The sequence below is a fragment of the Humulus lupulus genome, chromosome 2, assembly GCF_963169125.1.
Source record: "Humulus lupulus chromosome 2, drHumLupu1.1, whole genome shotgun sequence".
Taxonomy (NCBI): domain Eukaryota; kingdom Viridiplantae; phylum Streptophyta; class Magnoliopsida; order Rosales; family Cannabaceae; genus Humulus; species Humulus lupulus.
In genome coordinates this window covers 146,765,385-146,791,445 of record NC_084794.1, presented here as the reverse complement: position 1 = coordinate 146,791,445, position 26,061 = coordinate 146,765,385, and the positions used below count along the sequence as shown (strand labels likewise).

Genomic DNA, 26,061 nt, shown 5'->3' with positions numbered 1-26,061 from the left:
ATGGCATGATTTGGCTAACTTTCATTTCCCGATAAAACCGTGAATCATTTTGGGGGATTTTAATGCTGTCTTTGATATAACTTATAGGCTTAGTGGGAGACCTATCTCAGTGAAGGAAATGGAGGATGCTCAACAATGGCTGGCTCTTGGGTTGGTTGAAGAAATGAAGATCATGGGACCTTATTATACTTGGTCTAATAATCAAGAAGGGGGGACTCGCATATTTTCTAAGTTGGACAAGGTTTTTTCTAATGATGCTTTGTTGGATTCCTTCCCGTTGGCTTCAGCCTTTTCTCAATGGGAGGTGGTTTCAGATCATAGCTTTATTCTTATCAAGCAAGTTGAAGTTAGGAGGTTGGGGGTTAAGCTGTTTCGTTATTATAACATGTGGTCTTCTCATGCTAAATCCAGGGAAACAATTTTAGATTGCTGGTTTAAACCTCTCTGTTTTGAGGGTCGTGGCTTGGAGAAGATAGTTTGGAAACTTATTCGTCTCAAGCATGTTCTGAATAAGTTTAACTGGAGGGTTATGGGTGATGTTGTCTTTAACTATGAGAGAAGAAAATTCTTATTTCAGCCGGCCCAGTCCAATTTGTATGATGATCCTTGTAATATATGTTTGCTTTCTGCGGAAATAGAAGCTTACTTGAAGTTTAGTAGACAGGAGAAAATCTTTGAGAGTTTTCTTCGCCAAAAGATTAAAATCACTTGGCTTCGTTTTGAGGATGAAAATTCTTATTTTTTTTTTCACTCTAGTTCGAAGAAAAGGAAAGTTGCCAATCGGATTGTGTCTTACATTTTTGCTGATGGTAAGCTTGTGGATGACTGTGAGATGGTTACTCTTCATTTCCTTAAGCATTTTCAGAATTTCTTGGGTTGTGCTAGTAGGGCAAATGGTCATATTGACTCTCAAAGTATTGCTTATGGTCTGGTCTTAGATCTTGATACCCAGCTAGAGTTAATTAAGCCTTTTTCCCATCACGATGTTAAAGTTGCCTTATTTAGCATACACTCAATCAAGAGCCCTAGTCCTGATGGTTATGGGGCTTGTTTTTTCAAAGCCTTATGGAAGGATATAGGCAAGGAAGTGTCTATGGATGTCCTTGTTTTTTTTGAAACAGACAACATTCCTCACTATTTGAATGATACGTTTCTTGCGCTTATTCCTAAGGTGGATCAACCAACTAATGTTGCTGATTTCAAACCTATAGCTTGCTACACCACTATATATAAATTCATTTCTAAAATGCTCTATGGCAGGCTTGCTACAGCTCTTCCTTCATTGATTAATCAAAATCAAGGTGCTTTTATTAAACACGGATCGCTTGCCTACAATGTCCTTATATTTCAAGATTTGATTAAGGGGTACAATAGGAAAAATAGTTCTCCTCGGTGTGCGAAGATTGATCTTAGTAAAGCATATGATTCTATTGATTGGGATTTCTTGTAGAATTTATTAAATGCTCTTTGTTTTCCTAGTAGATTCATTAGATGGATGGTGTGCTTGAGGGGAACATCCTATTCGTTGGTGATGAATGGTAGAATTCAAGGGCATTAAGGGAGGCAAACATCTTAGGCAAGGAGATCCAATCTCTCCTATGCTCTTTGTTATTGTGGACTACCTTACCCGGATGTTGATCAAAGCTTCCAAGGAGAAAGATTTCAGATTTCATCCTATGTGTAAATCTCTTAACCTTGTTAATCTTTGCTTTGTTGATGATCTTCTTATTTTTTGCAAAGTTAACACTAAGTCTGTGCAAATTCTTCAAAGAGTGTCTGCTGAGTTTAAATTGTCTTTGGGTTTGTCTATCAACCATAATAAATCTCACCTCTATTTTGTAGGGTTGTCTAAAGATGCTAAAGCTCCTATTCTGAAGTGTACTAATCCGCTAAAGTACCTTGGAGTTCCGCTTAGGCCCACCAAATGTAAGGCCACCGATTGTGACATTATCCTTAAGAAGATTAGGTTGCATCTTAATGCGTGGGCCAGTCGTAATCTTTCGTATGTTGGTCGGACTCAGCTGGTTCATTCTGTTTTGCTGGGGATCCGGAACTATTGGATGAGTGTATTTTTGTTGCCTCAGAGTGTGGTTAGAGAAATTGATCGTCTTTGTAGAAATTTCTTGTGGGGTGAGAAGGGTTCCTGTAGTAAATTCCATCTTTCTTCTTGGGAGCATGTTTGTCGTGTGAAGGCTTATGGTGGGCTGGGGTTTGGAGAGGAGCTAGCTTGGAATAAGATTTTACTTGCTAAATTCATTTGGGCTATTTCTTCTAAGCAGGACCAACTGTGGGTGAAATGGGTGAACTGTATTTATTTAAAAGGGGCTCACCTTTGGGAATGTATATTGAAACAAGATGCTAATTGGTATTGGAGGAAGCTTATTAAGCTTTATAGATCTGTGTTTGGTCCTGTTTTGGAAGCTGCTGAAGTGCATGGTAAACTTCAGTTGGGCAAGCTCTACACTCATTTTCTTCTAGGCGAGAAGGTAGATTATGTGAGATATTTTTGGTGAAAACTTTCAGCTCCTAAACATAGATTCATCTTGTGGCAAGCTGTTAATAATCATCTTCTCACTAAAGACTTACTTCATTACTCTCACGTGATTATCCCTTCTCTGTTATGTCCTGTTTGTGCTCAGGCTGATGAGACTCACTCCCATTTATTTTTTGATTTTATTTTCTCTATGGTCATGTAGAAAGTTTATGGTTGGCTGGGTTAGGTGATATGTCCTGAAAAATTTGAGGGCTGGCATGTGTGGTTGGTTGGTTGTTCCAGGTGGTGGCCGTCGCTCTTGCTGCTACCATCTATTATCTTTGGTTAAATAGGAACAAGTGTTGCTTTGATAATAGCTGCTTTTCTCCCTCTAAAATAGATAACTTGATTCGGTTTACTGTTAAAGCTAGAGTGCTTAATATTAATTCTAGGAAGTTTTCTTCTAGAGAAAGAGGAAAATGTTAGAGTTTGTCCATAGATTGTAGTTTGCTGGGGGAGTTTTCTGCTCCTGCCTTTTGTTGTTCCTTGTTTGTTTGATCAATCAAATTTTCTCTTCTTGATAATTTTTTTTTTCTAATAAGCTATTCATGATAACTTGGAATTGTAAGAGTAACTTTTTATACTATATGATACCTAATTAGTTTCTAAAATAGACTTGAAGGTAAAGTAATAATATTTTAATAATAAGACATATAAATTACATGAGTGACTAATAAAATCTATTAAAAGTTACCGTGTAGTATACTAAATTAATTTTTATTAATAAACTATATGGTACATTATTATATTATATGGAAACCCATTAGTTTTTTAAATAAGCTTGAAGATTACCAAAATGTATCTCAAATAATAAAATACCATAAAAATAATTAATTGGTATATTAAAATTTCTACAAATGAGTTTTGGAGGTAACCAAAACGTGCTAAAATAATATGATCAAAAAATAAAACTTTTAATAAAAAAAAAAGACTAATTGGTATCTTATAAGTATCGTAAGCAACCAAAATGTAACTTCTTATAACTCAGAAAAAAGAAAAAAATATTCAAGATGCGGGATTTCCCAATTTTTTTTCAAAATCTGGTATGCTATAATGATGTGACACCAATATTTGTGTAAATAATTTGGCTAAATATATTTTTGAAAATATTTTATATTCTTAGTATATATTGTAAATTTCCCTATATTGTATTGGACTGATGCAATCAATTATATTGAAAGCCCGAAGTGGGAGAATAATGCCAACCCTGTACTTTATGAAAAAGGGAAAGTAACATTTGTTTGGGAAGCCTTATACAAAAGTGACCTAGTACAAATTAATATGTATATATGTATGTATTATAAATAGTAATATAGCTTAATAATGTTGATGCAAATTAGAATTACTCAAATTATTCATATTAAGTATCATATTATTAACGAAGGCATCCTCTTAAATATTATTATATTGATACTAATTAGCTCACGCAAAAATTAAGGCAAGATAATGTAATAAAAAGCCATGCCGAGGAATATTCTCATAATAGTATATATATATATATATAATAAAGTACTTAAAAGAGAAAAAGTTAATATTACATTTTCGGCCAGGAGAGCAGAAATATATTATTGGTATTATATATACGTAATACTCACAACAAAATAAATTATGAAAATGACCAAATTATGTGTTGTTGCCAACTCTAAAATGGTTTCAAGAAAGAATTAAGGAAAGGGCAAAAAAGAAGAAGATGATAAAAATATATAAATGAATTATAGAGAGAATAGGTCAGTAACAAACCGAACATATAAGGTCCCCCACAATTACAACAATCACATGCCATTCGCTATCGAAGGCATTTGAAACAAAGAGAGACCATAATAATACGTAATGAAAATAAGTCTCTGTCTGTGCCTCTTCCCCCGAATTAATTAAACTCACCTAACCCAATCAAACCTTCTCCCCACACCCACCCTTATACTCTTTCCATTCCATGCACCCCAATACGTAACCCCAAACTCATCATCTTATCTCATTTGATCATCACTAGTCTCTCTCTCTCTCTATCTCTCTCTCCCCCCATTGTCATTCTTATAAACTCACACACAACACAAAACAACACAAATTGATCAGAAAAATAATGATGCCGCCTCAACGTTGGAGCCCCCAAACAGTGGTACTTTTATTGCCTCTTTTGTTCTTTTTAGTCGTATCTTCTTCTCTTCAAAAGCTAGATAGAAAAGCACAAGAGGAACCTGGTCATCATGAAATTCATACGGGAATAAAGTGTGGATCGTGCCCTTGCGTCAACCCCTGTGAACAACAGCAGCCGCCGCCGCCGCCTCCAAAAACGCCATATTGCAGCCCAGTGGTCCAGCAGCTGCCGCAGCCACCGCCTCCTCCGAGGTTCGTCTACGTGACGAGTTTGCCTGAACAACCTTACCAAGCAAGTATTATTCCAAATAATAACTGGCAATACTATTACTCCGGGGTTCAAAGAATAAACATGCCCGAGCTCAGGACTTGGCTTCTTTTGTTGGCTTATTTTCTTTTCTTTAAGTGCTTTTAGCTTTTGGGTGGCTTAATTATATATATCATTTATGTTATTGTTTTTCACTGCAATATGTGTGTTATTAATTATATACATATATAATTTATTAATGAGAATTAATTAGCTGGTTGGGGATATTTTAATGTTTGATTAGCTAGCTACCTAGCTTTCTCATCCACTGGGTTATTAAAGTTACAAACTTGATTATGGTCCGTACTTGTTCAGTTAAAAATCTCAATTATAAAATAACTGAAATTAATGATTAAAATTTAATGAAACACAGCGAAGTAAATATATATATATATATAGGTAATGCATATATATTGTACATATATAAATGCATAGACTTTCTGAGTTCCACTAGTAAACTTCACACATGCATGGAGAGGGAGTCTACTACTGACTCACATATCTATTAAATACGGTATATATAATAACCACACATTATGTGTGTGGGTGTATATATATATGAAAATCTTTGTGGCAAAAATAATTAATGCATATATGGCTTGAAGAACTTGTATGGGGTACTTTGCTGCATTTTGCAGTGTCTTTGCAAACGATCCAAACTCAGAAGACAGTGGTGGTCCTATATACGGTCAGCTGTACTTACTTATATGATACATAGTCATACATATGTGATCTCTAAAAAAATGGTTCACTGCTTCATTAATTTGTGTTTCTCTTTCTTTTCTTTTCGGACATATATAGTTCGATCCATGACGTTGGATCTCTGTACATGTATAAATAAAGCTCGTATAGATATTTTACTAAATGAAACATAAGACATGTGTAACTAAATCTCCAGAGAACATACTTTATGGTAATTAATTATTTTCATGATATGGAGATTGATCGATGGTTGTGAGAAAGCTTAAGTAATTAATATATATATATATATAGTTGTATATATATGTGATGTTTCGAGTGTAACATATATATTACTTTAAATTAATTGTAATTTTTATACAACAATCAATTATTATTAACGTGAAAAGCACACATTATGTTATATTATATATATATATATGATTAATGATATGTGAACCAAAATATTACACCAACTGTGATGTGTACTGCTTTTTAAAATAGTGAGTCTTGTCTGATATATATTTGATTGGTTAAATAAACTGTCACGTTAATTGGTGTAATCTTTTGGTCATAATTTTGGTGTACATATCATTACTCGGTATATATAGGGATATTTTATAGTAGGGTGTCAACTTAGCCCCTACCGGTTGGAGCATTCATGTTTTTGGTATATGTAAAAATTATTGCCTAGTTTTTTTATATACTTTATGATGCCGAAAATTAAAGTTCAAAATGGTTAGTTGCACACGTATATAAAAAAACACATGTGTACGCAATTCATTGTTTGAACTCTCTATTTTGGACATCGTAAATTATTCAAAATTTTTCGAAAACTGGTGGAATACATGTTATAACTAAAATATATATCTTCATATAAAAGCGTATGACTTATAATTTATCTACGTGCTCAAAACAGCCTGTAGAGGCTAAAGTTACCTCCTACTATAAAATTTCCATATATTATGAGATTATTGTAGTTTTTTTTTTCTAATTAAAAATGAAAAGAGAGAGATTTGAGGCCAACATTGAGCATGATTAATAGCGAGAGATTCGGTGTGATTTTGGTCTATTCAAATTAATGAGAGTAATAATGTTGCCTCAGTCATATATTTCAAGGTAGGCGATTTGAACCAATCTTTAAAAGCGGGTCAAGCCTCACTACAGATTGATAAACTATTAGGTAGGTAAACTTATTTATGAGATCATTCGTAATTAATGACCACTTTCAAATTGATGTATGCCCTATTTTTTTTTTTTTGGAAATGAAAAACTATCAAGAAATGATTATAGAATATTAGACTACTTTATTATCGTTCTCAAATAAAAGACAAGAGTTTGGATCTTATATAGCTAGGTGTTGTCTGTATTTTCTCCTCCGACACGTGGCAACTCACAATGATTGTCTCTGACGATCTTAAATGTCTTCGGAGTATGTTACCCCCCGAGGGCTCTATTTGAGGCGACGATCCTTTTAGGTGAGGTTGTTTGTCTCCGCCAATAGGTAAGGTAGATTACTCTCCAAGGCTTGCCCTCTGAGCCGAAGGTTCTCCGGCTCAGGCAATTAAAGCGAAAGCTCTCCTCCCCCCAATCGTCTCCCAGGTCCAAGGTTCTAGTTCTCATACTTAAGATAAGGCGCCAGGTGTCAGCCAGTGCGGGTTCACAGCAACAGAGGAGCACCTAACAACCTTTTAAGCGATCCGCCTATAGTGTTGTCAATTGTACGATTCGACAATTCGCATTCCCACTACGGCGTCTAACACGGAAATACGTACAACATGCTCTGACAGTACCAGGGGTATGTTCCCCATAAGGTATGTACCTTTCTGAAGTGGGCCCCATAGATCTGGCTTGGGTCGTGGTCTCTATTCAATGCAGCCCAATGCATTGCATTGATATTAATCCCCCAATCACAGGAAGAATATATATTAATTACAAATGAATAGTATTAATTACCCCATCCTCTATAAATAGTGCTACGAGTCTCATTGTAAGGGGTTCGGTTTTTAAAAAAGGAAAAGCACATTGTACTCAGAGCAATCTAAACGCTGCTTGAGAATAGACCATTGAAACTTGCTATAACAAGTTTCCAATCCACTTAATACCGGAGATTCGTGGACTAGGGTGGCTGGGACCCCACAAACCATCTATCTAAGTTCAACAGGTTGATGTTGGTGCATCGCGTCTCCGACGATGCTCAGTGTCATGTGTTCCCGATCACCCTTACAGGACCAACAGATGAATGGTTCAAAAAGCTCCGACCAGGATCCACTCAATCATTACATTAATTATCATCTGCCTTCCTAAGGCAATTCATAGGAGTTCGGAAGGTAAGCTTTCAGGTTAATCCCTTGGCCAATATAAAGCAAGGGCCCTTCGAGACTCTCAAGGCATATATAAAACACTTCAAGGAGGCAGCGAGAACCAAAAGGGTTGATGACAGCCAAAAATTGATGGTAGTACAAGTCGGCATCCGCACGGGATCCCCGCTCTAGGATGACCTCCAACAGAGGGGATGTAGACGACTCAATGACTTCGTTAGTCTAGCGCAAGAATATATCAGCTGGGAGGATGCCCAGATTGGAGCGTTCGAAGCATCAGTTTTTTTCCCCACTTCAGTCACGCCTGGTCCCGTGGCTACGGGAATCCAATATTCCCCTTTCGCTCTCGTCCAACCAATATTGGGGGGAGTCCAACCTAGTCAAAGTGCTCTACCTTTCGGTTATAGCGTCGTACGCGCTCTTGGATTCAGTGTGGCTTTGATAGGGTAGGGGGCAGCACCCAATGGATACAGTGCTTTTCAACCTACATTCAGTGCTCGAGTTGTTGCCCCTTCCCAGCCTACGGAATCCAGTCGAGCTTCCAACAACAATAGGTGTGTAGGGAAAGGTAAGGGCTGAAAGCCTAGGGGAAGCGGAACCGCACAGACCGAGTAGGGAGTCACATCTGGCGAGAAGTATGTCTCACAATATTTTGAGTACACCAACTTGGTAGACTCCCGAGAGAATATCTTTGTGGCTATGACACAACACGTTCACTATAGGAAGCCACAACCCATCCGAAGATACAAAGATAGGCGAGACCCTAGAAAATTGTGTCGTTTCCACAACGACCTAGGGCACCACACCAATGAGTGTCGCCAACTCAAGGATGAGATTGAGAATCTCATCAAGATAGGACATGTCCATCAATATGCTAAGGGTGTAGCGCGTCAAGCATAGCCTCTCGTGGCAGGACCGGTGGTCCCAAATGTTGCGCCATAGGTCCCAGCAGTAGCTCCTGTAGTTCCCCAACATCCAGTGGCCCAAGGACCTCCTATGGTGAACGGGCAGCTAGGAACCATCTTAAGAGGGCTTCACTTGGGGGCATTTCATGAAGCTCGCAGCAAAGGTATGCACGAGTTTTGAATCACGATGATGAGGTAATGGCTTTGGCCCAGCTGCCTGCCCAAATGCCACGAATGACTAGCTAAGTCACAACATTCTCCAAAGATGACACTCAGAGAGTTCATTTCCTGCATCATGACTCGTTAGTGATTGAGAGCCAAATCTCCAACAAAATAGTGGCGCAGATTCTAGTAAACAACGGGAGTTCGGTGAACATCTTGTTTAAGTCAGCCTTCGAGAAGATATGGCTTACCACAACAGACTTGTCCCTGTGTGCCTCGACAATCTACGGATTCTCGGGAGAGGCCCTTATCCCGACGGGACAAATTAATCTCCCTGTGACACTTGGAGAGGTGCCTCGCCAGGCCTTCAAATATTGTACCTTTGTGGTGGTGGACTGCTCCTCGGCATACAACGCCATATTGGGACCACCTACGCTGGTGGAGTTTGGAGTCGTCACCTCCATCTGCCATCTGTGCATGAAGATCCCCACAGATGTAGAAATTGGCACGGTCTGTGGAGAGCAGAATGAGGCAAGACAGTGTTCCAATGTCTCCCTCAAAGCTCCTGTGATGATGGTGGGGGAGGAAGGCTCCGAGAAATTCGAGGCCTCGGAGGTACAAGCTGTCCAGGAGACTAGGCCCGATGAGTTAGACCAAAGGGTTCAAGAAGATAGGTCCATCGAATCGATAGAGGAGGTGGAGGAGATAGTTCTTGATACCTTTACCTCGACAAAAAAATAAAAGTTGTGCGAAGCCTAAAAACAAAAGTCTGAAAGGCATTGATGGGCTTCCTCTGAGAAAACCAAGACGTGTTCACATGGTCACATTCCGACATGAATCGTATTGATCCAAATATCACATGCCATGCCTTGAATATTGATCCTCATGTTTCTCCCGTCCAGCAAAAGCAACGGACGTTTGGTCAAACTCGGAAAGAGGCTCTCAAGGCCTAAGTGGACAAGCTCCTCTCCAATGGGTTTATCCAAGAAGCCTAATACCCCAGATGGTTATCCAATCTTGTTCTTGTGCCCAAGATGAATGACACTTGGATGACATCCATTAATTTCTTGGACCTTAACAAGGCTTGTTCGAAGGACTGCTTTCCGCTCCCAAGATAGACCAGATGGTCGACGTCACCTCTGGTTACGAGTTGCTGTCTTTCATGGATGCATACTTGGGATATAACAAGATATCCATGCATGTCACAGATCAGGAGCACACTAGCTTTTGAACCGATAAGGGTGTCTATTGTTGCATCGTAATGCCTTTGTGGCTGAAAAATGCTGGCGCCGCCTACCAGAGGCTGGTTAACAAGATGTTCAAGAACTAGTTGGAGAAAAACATGGAGGTCTATGTGGACAACATGTTGGTCAAGTCCAGGACAACCCTTGACCATGTGGGCGACTTGACTGAGGTTTTTGCAGTTCTCTACCATTTCGGAATGAAATTAAACCCCAAAAAATGTACATGTGGGGTCGCCTCCGGTAAGTTCCTAGGCTTTATTGTCAGTGCTTAGGGAATTGAGGCAAACCCCAAGAAGATCAAGGCCATAATCGAGATTCCATCTCCTTGGAAACATAAAGACGTTCAGAGCCTAACAAGGAGGATCACAGCTCTGAGCCGTTTTGTCTCCAAGGCAATGGACAAGTGCGTCCCTTTCTTCAATGTCCTCCGAGGAAGTTAGAGGTTTGAATGGACGGAAGAGTGTGAAAAGGCATTCCAACAGCTCATGGTACACATGGAAAACCCTCCGATCTTGTCCAAGCCAATAGACATAGATCCCCTCCTGCTCTATATGGCTATCACGGAGGATGCCATCAGTGCTGGATTGGTAAGGGAAGAAAGCTGTGTTCAGCACCTCGTCTATTATGTTAGCAAAATACTCCTCGGAGCAGAGTTTAGGTACCTGCTGATGGAGAAGTTAACTTTTTGCTTAGCGGTGGCCTCTTGAAAGATAAGACCATACTTCCAGGTGCATCCGATTAAGGTCCTCACAAACCATCCCCTCAGACAAGTCCTTCAGAAACCTGAGTCATTGGGAAGACTCTTGAAGTGGTCGGTGGAGTTAAGTTAGTTCAACATCTCCTAACATCCGAGGACTGCCATAAAAGTTCAGGCTCTCACTAAGTTCATCACCGAGTGCATGGGGAATTAGGAGAAGGCTGAGGGTACCCCAATGGTCAGACCAACCTGAAAGTTGTTCGTGGATAGGTCTTTGAATAAAAATGGCATCGAGGTGGGACTTATTTTGGTTTCCCCCGAGGGGCATAGAGTGCATAGTGCCCTCCACTTTGGGTTTAGCACCTCTAACAATGAGGCGGAGTAGGAAGCCTTAATCGCTTGGCTTCGTGTAGCTCTGGAGCTCAAGGTCGAGGGTCTCAAGATCTTTAGAGATTCTCAACTCGTTGTGAACTAGGTTCTTGGAGAGTACCATGCCCAAGGAACAAAAATGGCAGCATACCATGCAAAGGCTCAAATAATGCTACATAACTTTCGAAGATTCACTATTCAGCAGGAGCAAGAGCAGAATTCCAATGCTGATGCCCTGGCTAAGTTGGCCACAACCAAAGACACTGAGTTGATCAATGTGGTACCCATTGATTACTTGGAGTCCCCAAGTATCTCAGTTCCAGAGGAGGTGGAGTTTGTACAACCCCGAGATGGGTGGATGGAGCCAATAGTTAAATATCTTGTCTCCAGGGAGTTGCCCCAAGATAAGAAGGCAGCTTGAAAGCTGCTTTATCAAGTACTGAGATACATAATCATGGACAATATGCTTTATCGGCGAGTTTATTCCTTGCCTTTGCTTCAGTGTGTGTCCATGCAAGAAGTAGTCTAATACTTGGAGAGGCACACGAAGGTTTCTGCGGGGATCACGCGGGGGGGGGGGGGGGGGGTAGAGCCTTTCGAAGAAGATATTTAGGCAACGATATTTTTGGCCCACCATGAATGGAGACGCGATAGATTATGTCAAGAAATGCGATTAGTGTCAGCGCTTTGCCAACATCCCGTGAGCGCCTCCAAATAAGCTTACATAGATGACCAGCCCATGGCCTTTTTTTGTTTGGGGCATCGACCTTATCGGGTCTCTGCCTACAGGGAAGGGAAGAGTGAAATATGCCATAGTGGCTGTCGACTACTTCACAAAGTGGGCTGAGGCAGAGCCACTCGCTACAATCACCTCCAAAAAGGCTCTGGATTTCTTTATTAAAAACATCGTTTGTCGGTATGGACTCCCGAGGAAGACAGTCTCCGACAACGGATTACAGTTCGATAGTGAAGTGTTCACGGACTTCTGTCAATGGCATGGTGTCATCAAGAGGTTCTCTTCCGTGGCCCATCCGCAGGCCAATGGCCAAGTGGAAGCAGTTAACAAGACACTAAAGTCCACATTGAAGAAGAGGCTGGAGCAGGCAAAAGGAGCTTGGCCCGAGGAGCTGCCTAGGTCATTGTGGAGCTACTGCACCATTGCCAGGACTTCAACTGGCCATTCTTCTTTCTATGAGTACCAGCAGAATCATTGGACCTTGTGGAGGAGTTACGCGAAACTTCTCAACTTTGAGTAGCGTCCTACCAGCAGAAGGTAGCCATGTATTTTAACTCCAAAGTAAAGGATAGAAAGTTTGGGGTTGGAGATCTGGTGTTGCGAAGAGTTTTCTAAGCCACCCGAGACCCTGGTGCAGGAGTGTTGGGACCTAACTGGGAAGGCTCATTCCAAGTCAAGAGTGTTGTGTGCCTGGGAACATTTAAGTTAGCCCGATTGAGTGGGGAGCTGATTCCTTATGCCTGGAATGCCAAGCATCTTCGTTGGTAATACAAGTGATATGAGCACCAAACATTGTTGATTTCTGTAATACCCACTGTAGCCTTTGGGCGCATGTAATGGAAACTATGTATGCAAAACACGGTAAGAAATTTATTATCTGCTTATATTATTTGGTCTCCTTTGTATTCTATTAATGTTATGTAAAAGCACCCACTCGCCTGTGGGGAGCATGGGGTTAGGGTAGCATTATGCTTCGCAGGGAACGACCTAGGAAACTAAGCTTGTCAAGGAGTAAGCCTAGCGTCACCATCCCAAGAATAGAAAATCCTAGGAGACTAATCTATCCTAGAAGACTAAGCTTGTTCCGGGTAGAACAGAGCTTAGCGCCTAGGAGCTAGAAAACCTTAGTAGCGCGAGAATAGACTTTTTGTCACCTCCCGTGGACACCGAGCCGGAGGAGCTTTGACCAAGTCTCTTGATCTTGAGATGCAAATGGAAGGCCGAGTACCCCGTACTTGGCCCCGGGAAATCTTTTATATGGGGAGCTTGGCTAATTAACGAGCAAAGCTCCCCTGGTGTACCCATATCCCATAGCTAGAAAACCTGAAAAAACCCAATACACCGTGAACTTAGAGATTCATGTTACCTCCCGAGGACAGCACACTCCTAAGGAGTAATAACCAAATCCTAACCCTCGAGATGTGAACGGATGCCCGAGTCATTTGTACTCGGACACCCAATTAACGTGACCTCCCTAGGACATCAAGCTCAATGAGCTATGAGATCTAAAATGGCAAGTGGAATCTTTGAAAGTCCTTAACTGACTACTCGGGGGGGAGGTGATTCCATGTGCAAGGCCCCATGAAAGCTCAAATCTTTGGATTGCGGGGATGCAGGACGCCGAGTTAGGACTAATACTAAATTCCCCGTTAAAGTTACCTCTAGGACTATGAGCCTACAAGAGACACTAAATGTTGGAATCACCTTTAAAACTATTTGAGTTATTATTCTCATGGCAATCATGTTACGTTGAATTTATAGAACCAGACGTTTAAAACAGTTTGAGTTCTTATTCTCGTGACAATCATGTTACATTGGATTTATAGAAGTAGATGTTTAAAACGGGTTCAGTTCTTGTTCTCGTGGAAGTTGTATTATGTTGAATTTATAGGACCAAGTGTTTCAAGCAGTTTGAGTTCTTATTCTCATGACAATCATGCTACGTTAAATTTATAGAACCAGATGTTTAAAACAGGTTGAGTTCTTGTTCTCGTGGCAATTGTGTTACATTGAATTTATAGAACCAAGTGTTTAAAGTGGTTTGAGTTCTTATTCTCGTGGCAGGTAGGTTACATTGAATTCATACAACCAAACCAAAATAAAAAGCAAGGCATGTTGCATAATTCGTAAAATGGGAAAGTAGTTACAACTGTGCTCGGGGGCTCAAGCGTTGTTTGTCTATACCCCAACAAGTTATGGCACACAGGCCTAAGTATGAAAATTATGAACAGTCCTCCAGGACCTTCTCCACCAGTACAATGATCGAGTCTGCACTCGAGGCACCCTCTGCCTGGGTCGTTTCAATAGCCGAAGTCGCCTCAGTTGGTTGAGTGGCCTTGGTGGACGGGGTCGCCTCGGCCGTTCGAGCTGCTTCCGCAGCGTGAGTTGCTCGGAGACGCTCTTCGAAGAGGAGTCTGTTGGAAAACCATTCAAAGCATGCAACAAAAACTTTGTGTGGTGGGCCCATTGTTGTTTATGAACAACAAAACAACAACAATAGAAAAAGTCATTAATCATATAAACAATTTATATGACCAAGAAAATAATTCTGAAACATTATCATACAATACTATTAATCATGCAACAGATATGTGTATAAATATACAATATATTTATATACAACATATAAACACAAAAAAATATTAAGAACATAAACTTTTACCTCTTGAAGCCTATCAAGTGTCCTTGAGTCTTATTGTATTTTTAACGATCTTCCTATCCAAATTTTTGAGTACTCAAACCACGATCTTCTGGAGTGTTCTCTACACCTCAAGATGTGTGTGGGCACATAGAGAAGATGAATTTGTATTTTAAGAATCACAAGTATATCTCAACACACGAGAATTTTGATTATGGTATGAGAATGACTAGAATAAACAAGAAGAAATAGAGAGCTTTTGTCCAATAATAAACTCTGAGAACTATTTTGAGTTGTGATTTGTGTTGTGTCTGATGTATATTTTTTGTATTGTGTATATTTCTCTTCTTCTTCTATATCATATATATATATTTATATTACCTTATTATTCCTCATAATAATAGTAATATAAATATATTATAATAATGATGATAGGATTAGATTTTAGGTGCATATCTAACTTACCAAATTTAAAAAACTATTTTCAAATTATTAAATAAATGAATAAATAAAATAAAAACTACACAAGTACAATATCCATATAGTGGTACACGCATGGCACAGTACTTACACTATGTCAGGCGTGTACTGCTATTCTCTTTTCAGGGATTGTACATTTTTCTTTTATTTTATTATTTAATTAAAATCAATCTCCCACAAAATGAGGTGTTCATCTTTTTAAGGAAAAGATGACAACCATATTTCAAAATTTAAATTCCAAATTCTAAATTTAAATTGATGATCATCATTATCATCATCTTTTAAAATTAAATAAATCAAAAACTATTTTTGACTTACCAATTTTATTTTCTCCCACTCAAATAAAATAATTAATTTCAAAATTTTATTTATTTATTTATCTATATAAAATTCAAAAATTTATATATTTAATTTAATAAATATATTTTCGAAAATAATAATTAATTCTAAATTAATTATTCAACCTCAATTATCATATAATTGCATATTTGACCCGAAGAATAAAATTATTCTCAAATTTCCAAATTACAATTATACCCTTGTATCAACTCTTACATTGACATGTTGTTGATAGAGCTACCCTAGGGACCTATGGACCTATAATATCAAGCTCCAATAAATATTACATTATTAATCAAAGCTCTTTGATTAAATAATCATATTTATTAATCTCATGATTACTCCACTAAAAATATGAGATTGAACTCTTGATAATTATAGACATATATTTACTAAGTACTTTATTAAGAATAAAATGTCCATTGATATAATTATTACATACAACGTTAATCCTCTATTAATGGTTCATAATTAAAAGGGAATAAAATTACCGTTTTACCATTTTAGCTACATCTTGTTCCTAGAGTACCATTGACTTTCCTAGTGAAGGTTGTGTCACAACGAGTTTGCGACGTGAGCGCTCATAACCTTTTCAATTAAAAAGTCAACCTAATAGGGAACCATTATTCAATCTATAAGAAGGTATAGATTCCATATCTGTTAAACTACGTCCCCTGCCTTATACATCATTGAGTCCCCAAAACAATCGTTCTTAGCCTGATCATTCTGGTAAACCTTAATGCATGAATCAAAGGATCATATGACATATATAGGAGTTAATAGTAACCTCAGGATTAAGATCATCGTGTATATGATCATCATTTGATGAGTTTGATTATTACTATGAAACGGTATTTGAATAAGTATTGACAAATCACATCTGGTCCAGTTCTACATACTCTCAGCATGCAAAGTACCTCCACTAAAGTGTCCTACTACACTAGTAACCCAGATCTAGGTCATATGTATTCATTATACTAGTGGACCATACTAGCAGTAATTAATCTAAAGATTCTATAACTTTATTTTAATGCGAACTATTTATGTTTAGTATCTTAATCTCGATCCTCCCATACCTATATGAGATTAAGACCACATAGATAAACTTTGGAATTTTCTGATATTCACTTAATATTATCATATAATATCAGACATAGTCTATATATATAATAATTCAACTCAATTATTTATTTCATTTAAGACATTTGTCAACTACAATTGCTTTAAGGGCACTATTCCCAACATAGTCTATACTTCTCGGGCTCTCGAATGAAATCTGAGCTCATGTCTTTGTTGTGATACCAGTCCATATGGAAGGCATCCTCGGCAATTGTCTAAATTTCCCTTTCTACATTCTCCTCCCGACACCAAGAGGACCTATTCATCTTCATGGGTTGGAGGGTTTTTCTCTCCCCTAGCTCAGATTGGTAGATGGCCTCCTTAACATGCTCCTGAAGTTGGGAGATTTCAAGGACCACTCGGGCGACCACAGCTGTGGCTTTCTTAGCCTCCTCCTGGGCTCGTTGCATACTTTCAGCAGCCATTTTCATCTCCTCTTTTTCCCGCTACATGTCCTTTGTGGTCTTCTGGAAAACTTCCTCAACCTCTCGAGAGCGTTTTTGTTCGGCTTCGAGGGCAGCCTTTGCTAGAGCAATCTCTTCCTAAGAGCCTCGGATTTTCTCCTTGAGGGAGGCTATTTTGTCCAGGGACCTCTAGAGTGCATATTGCAATGTCCCAAATTCCCTAATGTGGCTTAGTGCCTAGATTATGGGGACATGAGGGCCATAATTTATTTATTGCGTTATTATATGATTATGTGCGTTGTATTATTATATGGCTATATTTGTATATTTGTGTGCATGTATGTGATATATGGGTGAGATCACATTATTATGTGATTATGTTTGAGCTATTCGGCATGAGACGATCTTAGGAAGCAAGTTAGCGGTTTTGTTATAACGAGGTTAATTACATTACAAGGAATGAGCGGGTAATGGGAAATGATTTGGTAATTATTTAAGGATATTGGGAGTAAATTGAATTTGAGGATGTTAATTATGATTAAAGGGGTAGCTAGAAATGATAAATTTACCCTTGGGTGGCTTTAAGGAAATAGTTTGGCCTAGGGGCATTTTAGTAATTTAGGCTTATAGATATACTTAGCCAGCGGAAAATCATGGAATGAACCATAGAAAATAGAGTTTCTCTCTCTTCTCTTTCAACCACTTCCTTTCTCTCTCACTCGGTTTGGTTTTGAGGCAAATCTAGAAGATGAAAGCTTGAGGATTTGAGGCTTGAGAGTTTAGGTTTGAGTTGCAACAATTCAGGGGAATCAATTCAAATCTGAGGTAAGGATTCTAGCTTAACCTTTGAGGTTATACTCTATTTTTAAGGTTATTTATAAGATTGGAAGTTTGATCTTAGAATTGGGTTATTGGTGGTGTTTTAGGTGTTATGAAGCTTGGGTTTTATTGCTAGATTGGTGGTTATGTGGTTTGGTTTTGATATTGTGATTGTTGGGTTGTGTTTTTGGTTGAGTTTGGATTGAAGAAAATGCATGGGCTTGTCTATCTAGAAGGCGCGCCGCGGCCCTTGGGGGAAGAACATGACCTACCTGTTCTTTTTGAGCAAGGCATGGTTTTACTTAGTATTAAGTGGGGTTTTTCGAACCTTAAGGCTCAAGATCGAATCTAGTACCCGTTTTGGTAGGATTCAAGGTCTCAGGGGCTACGACTTGGTCCCAGAATCTTTTATTACTCGTTTTATTGATGGGACTTCATATTTGGTTATGATTAGGTGACTGCTAAGGGCCTAAGGACAAGATCGTTCTCAAGGGTCGTTCTTAACTTATTTTACACTCAAGCTTGAGGTAAGAAAACTGCACCCATTATCTGACATACATGATTATTGTTGAAGCATGTTGATTACTCTATATTTGGATAACTGTTGCATTTTGAATGCTTGAATGCATTGTTTATCTGAAGAAAAAACTGACTTATTAGTCCAAAACGACAATGGTGTTAAGTGCTGGTCATGAAGCTCTGACTTATTAGTCAGGATCGACAATAGTACTGAGCGCTGGTCGTATGGAATTGACTTATGAGTCAAGAGCGTCAATAGCAATTGAACGTTGGTCAATATGATTAGATCTAATCAATAGGAGCATTATATGCTCGTCCGACCTATTGGTTGAAGAAAACTAAAGATATTGGCTAGTCTGTGGCTAGTTACTCAAAGCCAGGGCTAAAAGGCTCAGGTTACTTGATAGTCACATGGCTTAGGGTGCAAGACCCCAGGATGTCTTATTAGTCATCTATTCAGGACACAGGACCTTGAGATGTCTTATTAGTTATATATTTAGGGCGCAGGACCCCAGAATGACTTAATAGTCACTAATCCAGAGCACAAGATCCCAAAACGACTTAACAGTCATCATCTGGTTAGGTCTACAAGCCCAAGAATGATCATTTATTAATACTTGTATACATGCAGTAATAAGTTTTCTTGCTGAGCCTTGGCTCACGGGTGCTATGTGGTGCAGGTAAAAGGGAAAGAAAAGCTTACCCAGCCTTGAGTGGAGAGCTTAGGTGGCGACATGTACATATGCGGCCACTTGACTACCACGGCCAAGATGTTTCTTAGGGAAACTAGGGTTTAACCCTATTTTTGCCGCTTAGGTCGGCAGATTGTAACTTTTTAATTGTAATGACCATTTTGGATTGTAAACAACTTTGTAAACACTTTTATGGGATCCCCTGCATAGTTGAACATTTTAAATAAAATATATCCATTCCTTTTGACCAAAATTTTAACCCTGACAATTAATAAAACTTAGATGCATGTTTATGGCCTAAAGACTCATTTAGCGAGTGAAGCACTATTTAAAGTACGCAATATGAAGGTTAAGGCTATCCAGGACATTACAACTTGGTATCAGAGGGTGCTAAGGTTAAGGGTTCTTGTAGAGTGGCTGGCCATGTACACTAGCCACTGAAGACAAGCTCGAGTCATGGTTCGGTAATTATTTATGTGGTTAACTGCTTAAATAGAATATAAATGCTTTACTTGCATGCTTGAGATACATTGATAGGACTGGCCCTTGACTGCTGCATGATGAGAAAGAACGTGCTTATTATGATGGGTATTGCTAGAAAATGCTTATTAGCATTCTTAATTTATAATGGCTAAGTGTTAAATGCTAATTGTTATGTGCTTATGAATCGACATACTTATTAGCATGACTGTTGAACGTGGATGAGTTTCTGCTTGATCTTGGACCGTGAGGTGGCAAGAGGATTAGTTATGACTATCTTACTGGTCGCATTGATTATTGCATCAAGGTATAAGTTGAAATTATGCTTCTAAGACAGGTAGAATCATAAGATGGCCAGAAAGATCAAGACCAGAATGATAGACAGGGCCAAGATAAAGACCAGGGTCAGACCCCTCAGCCAGCTCCTAAAAATTGGCAGCAGTTGCTTATTGATTTACAAGCCAGGGTGATGAGGTAGGAAGAAGAAATTTGCATCCTGAGACAATAGCAGGTTCATGCAGGGAACATTTTGCCAGAGGAACCACTTGTAACGGTGCCAAAAGTTGAGCAGCCGCCAGAGGCTAGGAATAATTGGGAACCTCTTTATGCAAGGTTCAGGAAACAACACCCTCCATTTTTTTAGGGTAGTGCAGATCCAGCTAAGGCCGAGTAGTGGATGAGCATGGTTACCACCATCTTAGACTTTATGAGGGTGTCTGGTAATGAGAGGGTGGCTTGTTCCATATATATATATGTTTTGGGAGGATGCCTAAATTTGGTGCGAAGTGATATCCAAGACCAGAATTGTTAATGCCTTGAGTTGGGAAGAGTTTCAGACTTTATTTAATGAAAAATACTATAATGATGCCATCAAGGTTGCAAAAGCTAAAGAGTTAAGCAAGTTGTTTCAGGGAAGTTTGTCAGTGACTGAATATGTTTTCAAGTTTTACAGATTGGCAAAGTTTGTAGGAGAACTTGTGCCTATTGATTGGACTAGAAGGGAGAGGTTTCTCCAGGGGCTACATCCTAGGATAGCCCGTGATGTTCATATTACCACTATGCAAGGAGTGACTACTTATGCACAGGTGGTTGAGAAGATGCTCACAACTGAGAGTACAGAGAACACAATCTGGCATGATAATGCAGCCACAAGAGACATTAGGAGGGTGGGACCTCCATTTATATGTTTAGACAGGGGCGGAGGCCCTAGTGATTAGAAGAGGAAGGCTCCTAATGCTTTCCCAGCTCCAGGCCCTGACAGGAGACCACTTGGCATTACAATGGGCCGCCAGAGCGGCAATGAGGTCTAAAGGACTTTTCCTGAGTGCCGTAGATGCAAGAGGCACCATCTAGGGTAGTGTTGGGCAAGAGCTTGCTTTCTATGCGGGGTAGTGGGAAATTTGAGGAAGGATTGCCCGAGAGCAAGAAAGGAAGATCCAAGAAAGGCGGACAGCTCAGCCCCAGCTCGAGTGTTCGCATTAACTCAGGCAGAAGCTCAGGCTTGTCCCTCAGTAGTTATAGGTTAGATTTTTAGTGCTCGAACCCCTTATACTGTTTTGATTGATTCTAGTGCTACTCATTCTATTGTTTCTATTAGAATTATTGATAGACTGTGTAGACCATGTGATTACTATGCTTTGGGATTCGGAACCTTGTTACCCACTGGGGAGTTAGTAGTATCCAAAAGATGGATCAGATCATTGCTAGGTTATTTGATAGAGTTGGTTATGACTGACTTTGACATGACTTTAGGTATGGACTGGTTAGTGAATATGGGGCAACCATAGATTGCAGAAGGGAAATGGTAACCTTTGAGCCTCAAGGTGAGGATCCTTTTGTGTTTGTTGGCACTATGCATGGACCTCGTATACCTATGATATCTTTTCTGAGGGCTAGAGATCTATTTCAAGGAGGTTGCATAGGATTCTTAGCCAGTGTGGTTGATACCACTCAGGTCATGCCAGTGGGACCAGAGAAGACCAGACTAGTCTGTGAATTTCTGGATGTGTTTCCAAAAGATTTACCAGGGTTGTCGCCACACAGAGAGATTGAATTTGTGAATGAGCTGGCACCAGGGACAGAGCCAGTGTCTAGAGCACCTTACAGAATGGCCCCAATAGAATTAAAAGAACTAAAGGTACAGTTGTAGGAGCTGTTAGATTTGGGTTTTATCAGACCTAGTTTTTCACCATGGGGTGCACCACTCCTCTTTGTGAAGCAGAAGGATGGTTCTCTGACAATCTGTATTGATTACAGAGAATTGAATAAGTTAGAAATTAAGAACAAGTATCCTCTGCCAAGGATAGATGATCTGTTTCATCAATTGCAGGGTAAAATGGTATTCTCAAAGATAGACCTTCAATATGGTTATCATCAACTGAGGGTCAAGGAGGGAGATAAACTGAAGACTGCTTTTCGTACCAGATATGGGCATTACGAATTCTTAGTCATGTCCTTTGGGTTAACTATTGCCCCAGCTGCTTTTATGGATTTGACGAGCAGAGTGTTCAAGAATTATTTGGACCAATTTATGATCGTCTTCATTGCCGATATTCTGGTTTATTCTCAGTCAGAGTCAGAACATGAGTAGCATCTGAGGTTGGTTCTACCGAGACTGAGGGAACACAGATTGTTTGCAAAGTTCAAAAAGTGTGAATTCTGGTTATCTCAGGTGACTTTCGATGGTCATATTGTCTGTAAGGAGGGGATCAAGGTACACCCAGCCAAGATTGAGGCGGTCAGAGATTGGCCAAGGCCAAAGAATGCTTCAAAGGTTAGGAGTTTTCTTGGATTGGCAAGTTCTTACATGCGTTTTGTGGAAGGATTGTCTAAGATTGCTACTTCCTTATAAAGTCCAAGAACTTTACTTAGCTAGTTAGATAGTACTAGTAGTAGTAGTAATAGCTAGTAATAGTTGTAGTATGTTCATTACTATGGATGTTGGTTCAAGCCGGGACTTAGTTGGACACTCGTAGCAACACTTATAGATTTTATAAGTTTAACCTATAGTTTAAGAATATTAATTATAGCATAAGGTTTGATTAATATAGCTGATTATGAAGATGATATTTATTATACAATAAGGTTTAGATAGACCCAATAAGATGATGACACTTTTCGTGTGCATGTTTATTATGAAATTAAGTATTTTTGAGGAATAGTTTATTAAGAGTAATATTTGAAAACCCTAGAGTCTACCAACAACTTTGAAATTGTTATGGGACTTAGTCAAAGCTGTTTACTCAATTCAAATTAGGCTGAAAAAAATGCAATTACGTGTATAATATTTCAGCGTATGCCGATATATCGCAGCTCTAGGGGGCGATATATCGCCACTCGGGGAATACGAAAAAACACGTAACTTTGCACGAACACCTCGACGAGCCTCGGGAACATAAGCACAGGCGATATATCGCCTACCATGGGCGATATATCAGCTCTAGGGAAAGTTTTTCAAACAATTTTCAAACCGAGCTCATTTTATTCCATAACCTCTTGATAAGCCCAGAATTTTTTTGACCGAGTCTTCTGCCTCTGCTGAACAAATATTCACTTGTTTTTCAATTAAAAGACATTGTTTTTATTCAAGATAAAAGAAGATCTTTTCATTCTTGAACTCTATAAATAGGACCTAGTACCCAGCCATTTCTTCATTCTTCAAGCTAAGTTCAGAGCCTTCAAGCTGCTAGGTTTACTTTAGAGTATTAAACACTTGAGTTGGGGTTATAAGCTTTATCATTTTAAGATTATTAAACACTTCAGAAGTAAGGATAATAGTGTGTATTTCGATATCGAGGTGTAGTTCGGTTATAGTACATTCAAAGGCAATTAAGTTCTTTGAACTTGAGGTTTCATTTCGGTAGGCTCTTCTTCTCGGTGGTTTAGATTCATTTCTTTTTCATCTTCTTCTTCTAGAAATACTCACCTTCTCATTAATGGTTTTTAGGAGTGTTCCAAAATCCCGTCCTTGTTCTCACATCCCGGTATTTGGTAAGGAAAATAGGATAGTTATTATATGCTTATATGATTATGTTATAATATGTTTTATATGTTATGATATATATGTTTTGGGGCTTATAGTTGCTTAAATGGAAAACCCCAACCCCTTTTATATTTTCTTGGGGCTTATAGTTGCTTAGCTAGCAAACCTCATTGTATGACGAGGGTTATAGTTGTTTATTTGGCAAACCCCAATGTTTACCATGTACATGGATTAGAATTATGATATATGTTTATAGTATATGTTATAGTTGATGTATATGTTTTTGTTGCATGCTTGTAGTAGATTTTCCTTGTTGGGCATTAGGCTCATTCCTTTATGTTATATGTGCAGGAAAATAATTATGGCGGCGGGAAGATTTTTGGCGGCTTGGGAATGTGTATTGAGGGAGAATGGATTCGGTGGACTGCGCGAATGATTCGAGGATGAAGCTGTTTAAGTCTTTTAATTATGATTTCTATGTATTTCCGCACTTGATTTTGTAACCAAATTTCTTTAAGATTTAAGTTATGTTTTATTTTATTTTTCAAACAATGGGATTCCATATCATATTCCGAATTTTATGTATTTTAACCTTGGTTTTACAGTTTTTTAATAAAGTTATAACTATTTCATATGTAAGTTTTCTTAAGAATAGTGTCTATGTAACGACCCAAAATTACTATTAAGGCTTAAGAGCCTTGATTAGTGTGCCGGGAGGGCATAATTGGAGGTTAAGAGAATTAATGGTAAGAAAGCGTGAATATGGGTATTGAATAAGTATGCGGGCCCTGTTTGGCTGGTAAGGGCATAATGGTATCTTGGCCCGTTAGGGCATAAATGTGATTGTGTGTGATAAATTGTTGAGACCACATTATTATGTGGGCAGATTGATAAATATATATATGCGTGTACAGGTGTGTGCATTTGTAACTATCGACAAGAGGCGATCCTAGGGAGCAAGTAGCGGGAAAGTCACAACGGGGTTTAATAGTTGACTTTGGATAAGTCAGGGATATTATAGGTATCGGGTAGTTAATTAGACTATCGGGTCATGAAAATAAATATATGGAGATATAATTGAGGTTAGGATGTCTAGGCGGGAATATTGGGGGATTTTACCATTTTGGCCTCGGGGACGGTTCTGGCACCCCGAGCCTTGGGATTGGCTTAATAAGATAAGTTAGAGATAAAGAAGATTTTGGAAGAAAAACATAAACCGACTCTTATTCTCTCTCCCTTCTCTCACTCAAGGGAACTAAGAAAAACACAAGGAAAACAGAGGGAATTTGGAGGATTTAGGCTGGGATTTCAGAGGATTTCAGTGGGGATTTAAAAGCTTGGTGCAAGGATTATCCAAGGATCATTCAACTAAAGCCAAGGTGAGAATCAACTGTGATTTTGAGGTTAGAAGCTCTGAGTTTTCTGGGTAGTTGGATAATCATGATTTTTATGTTTAAGGTTGAATTGAAGCTAGAACTTGGGAACCAGCTGGGATTTTGCTTAGAGAAGAGGTTCACCTAAAGAGGCAACCTTTAATTTATGAATTAGAAGTTTAAATCTGGGTTTTAAATGGTTGGTTATGGTGTTTGATGTTCTTGAGTTTCAGAGATTGAAACATGGATTGCAATAAGTTTTAGATTGGGTTTCCTGTTGAATTATGATATTAAAGTTGTTTTAAAAGTGTTGGGCGTGATTGATATTGAAGTAGGGAGCTTTGGGATGGTTTTGGTTAAGGTTTGGAGGTTGGAAATGGTGGAAATTTTGGGTTCGAAGGGAAGGGCCGTGGCTCTGTTCTAGAGCGCTGCAGCCCTAGCTTGCAAAGGAGCCGAGAAGGCTCGGCCAAAGGCAAGCGCCGTGGCGCCCAAAGCAAGGGCCGCAGCGCGTGTCCCCTTCAGGTGTGGGGTTGGCTCTGTTTTGGAGAAGGGCCGCAGCCCTTGGTTGCACACATGAGTTTTTGAGGGTTTTAAGCACGGGAAGGTAGTATAGTGTGCTCAGGATTGGTTCCACCACCGTGCTTGGTCGAATTCGGTTTCTCGGGAGTTAGTTTTATAACCAGAAACTTATATCCAAGTATTAATGGAATTCATTGTCTTGGTTGTGACTAGGGGACAAGCTAGGGCTCGGGAATGGATCGTGCTCGGGGGTCGTTCTCTCTCTAATTAAAGCATTTGGAATCAAGGTAAGAAAACTGCACCTGTGTATGTGGATAGGACGGGACTAAGTTTTCCCTATGTTTGTATGTATTATTATGTGATGGTGATACACCATGTGAACATGTTGGGACTAAGAGTTTCCTATAATGGTATAAATGTCTTAAGGTGGTATTATGCCACGGGGACATGTGGTAACGGCCTAAGGGTGCCGAAATCCACATTTGCGCACAGGGTGCGGCTCGGACACTGGTATTCGAGGACAACTTATTATGCACTGAGCTCGGTTTAAGCGGACCGGAGTCAGTGGGTTAAACAGAGGGTGCGGCCTAAGTCGTCGGCCCTGAATATTATGTGATAAGAGTGTATTATGTGTTTGATTGTATCTCGAAT

The 26,061-nt window shown here is 39.3% G+C and overlaps 1 protein-coding gene and 1 long non-coding RNA gene across 2 annotated transcripts; both read left to right on the top strand.

The window, feature by feature from the left end:
* Positions 1-1,535: 1,535 nt before the first annotated feature.
* On the top strand, positions 1,536-2,959 carry LOC133814824 (uncharacterized). Its single transcript, XM_062247737.1, has 2 exons — positions 1,536-2,486; positions 2,777-2,959. Exons 1-2 carry the CDS (start codon positions 1,536-1,538, stop codon positions 2,957-2,959), a joined length of 1,134 nt encoding a protein of 377 aa, XP_062103721.1.
* Positions 2,960-4,216: 1,257 nt separating this feature from the next.
* Positions 4,217-24,152, top strand: LOC133818606 (uncharacterized). Its single transcript, XR_009885970.1, has 2 exons — positions 4,217-5,622; positions 23,870-24,152. It is a non-coding gene; the product is annotated as an uncharacterized LOC133818606 (long non-coding RNA).
* The last annotated feature ends 1,909 nt before the right edge of the window (positions 24,153-26,061 follow it).

Excerpts from the sequence above, each read along its gene's own strand:
- LOC133814824 (XM_062247737.1), top strand. The coding sequence starts at position 1,536 with ATGGTAGAATTCAAGGGCATTAAGGGAGGCAAACATCTTAGGCAAGGA. Across the intron at positions 2,487-2,776 it reads ATTTTCTTCTAGGCGAGAAG|GTGGTGGCCGTCGCTCTTGC; the intron begins GTAGATTATGTG and ends TGGTTGTTCCAG.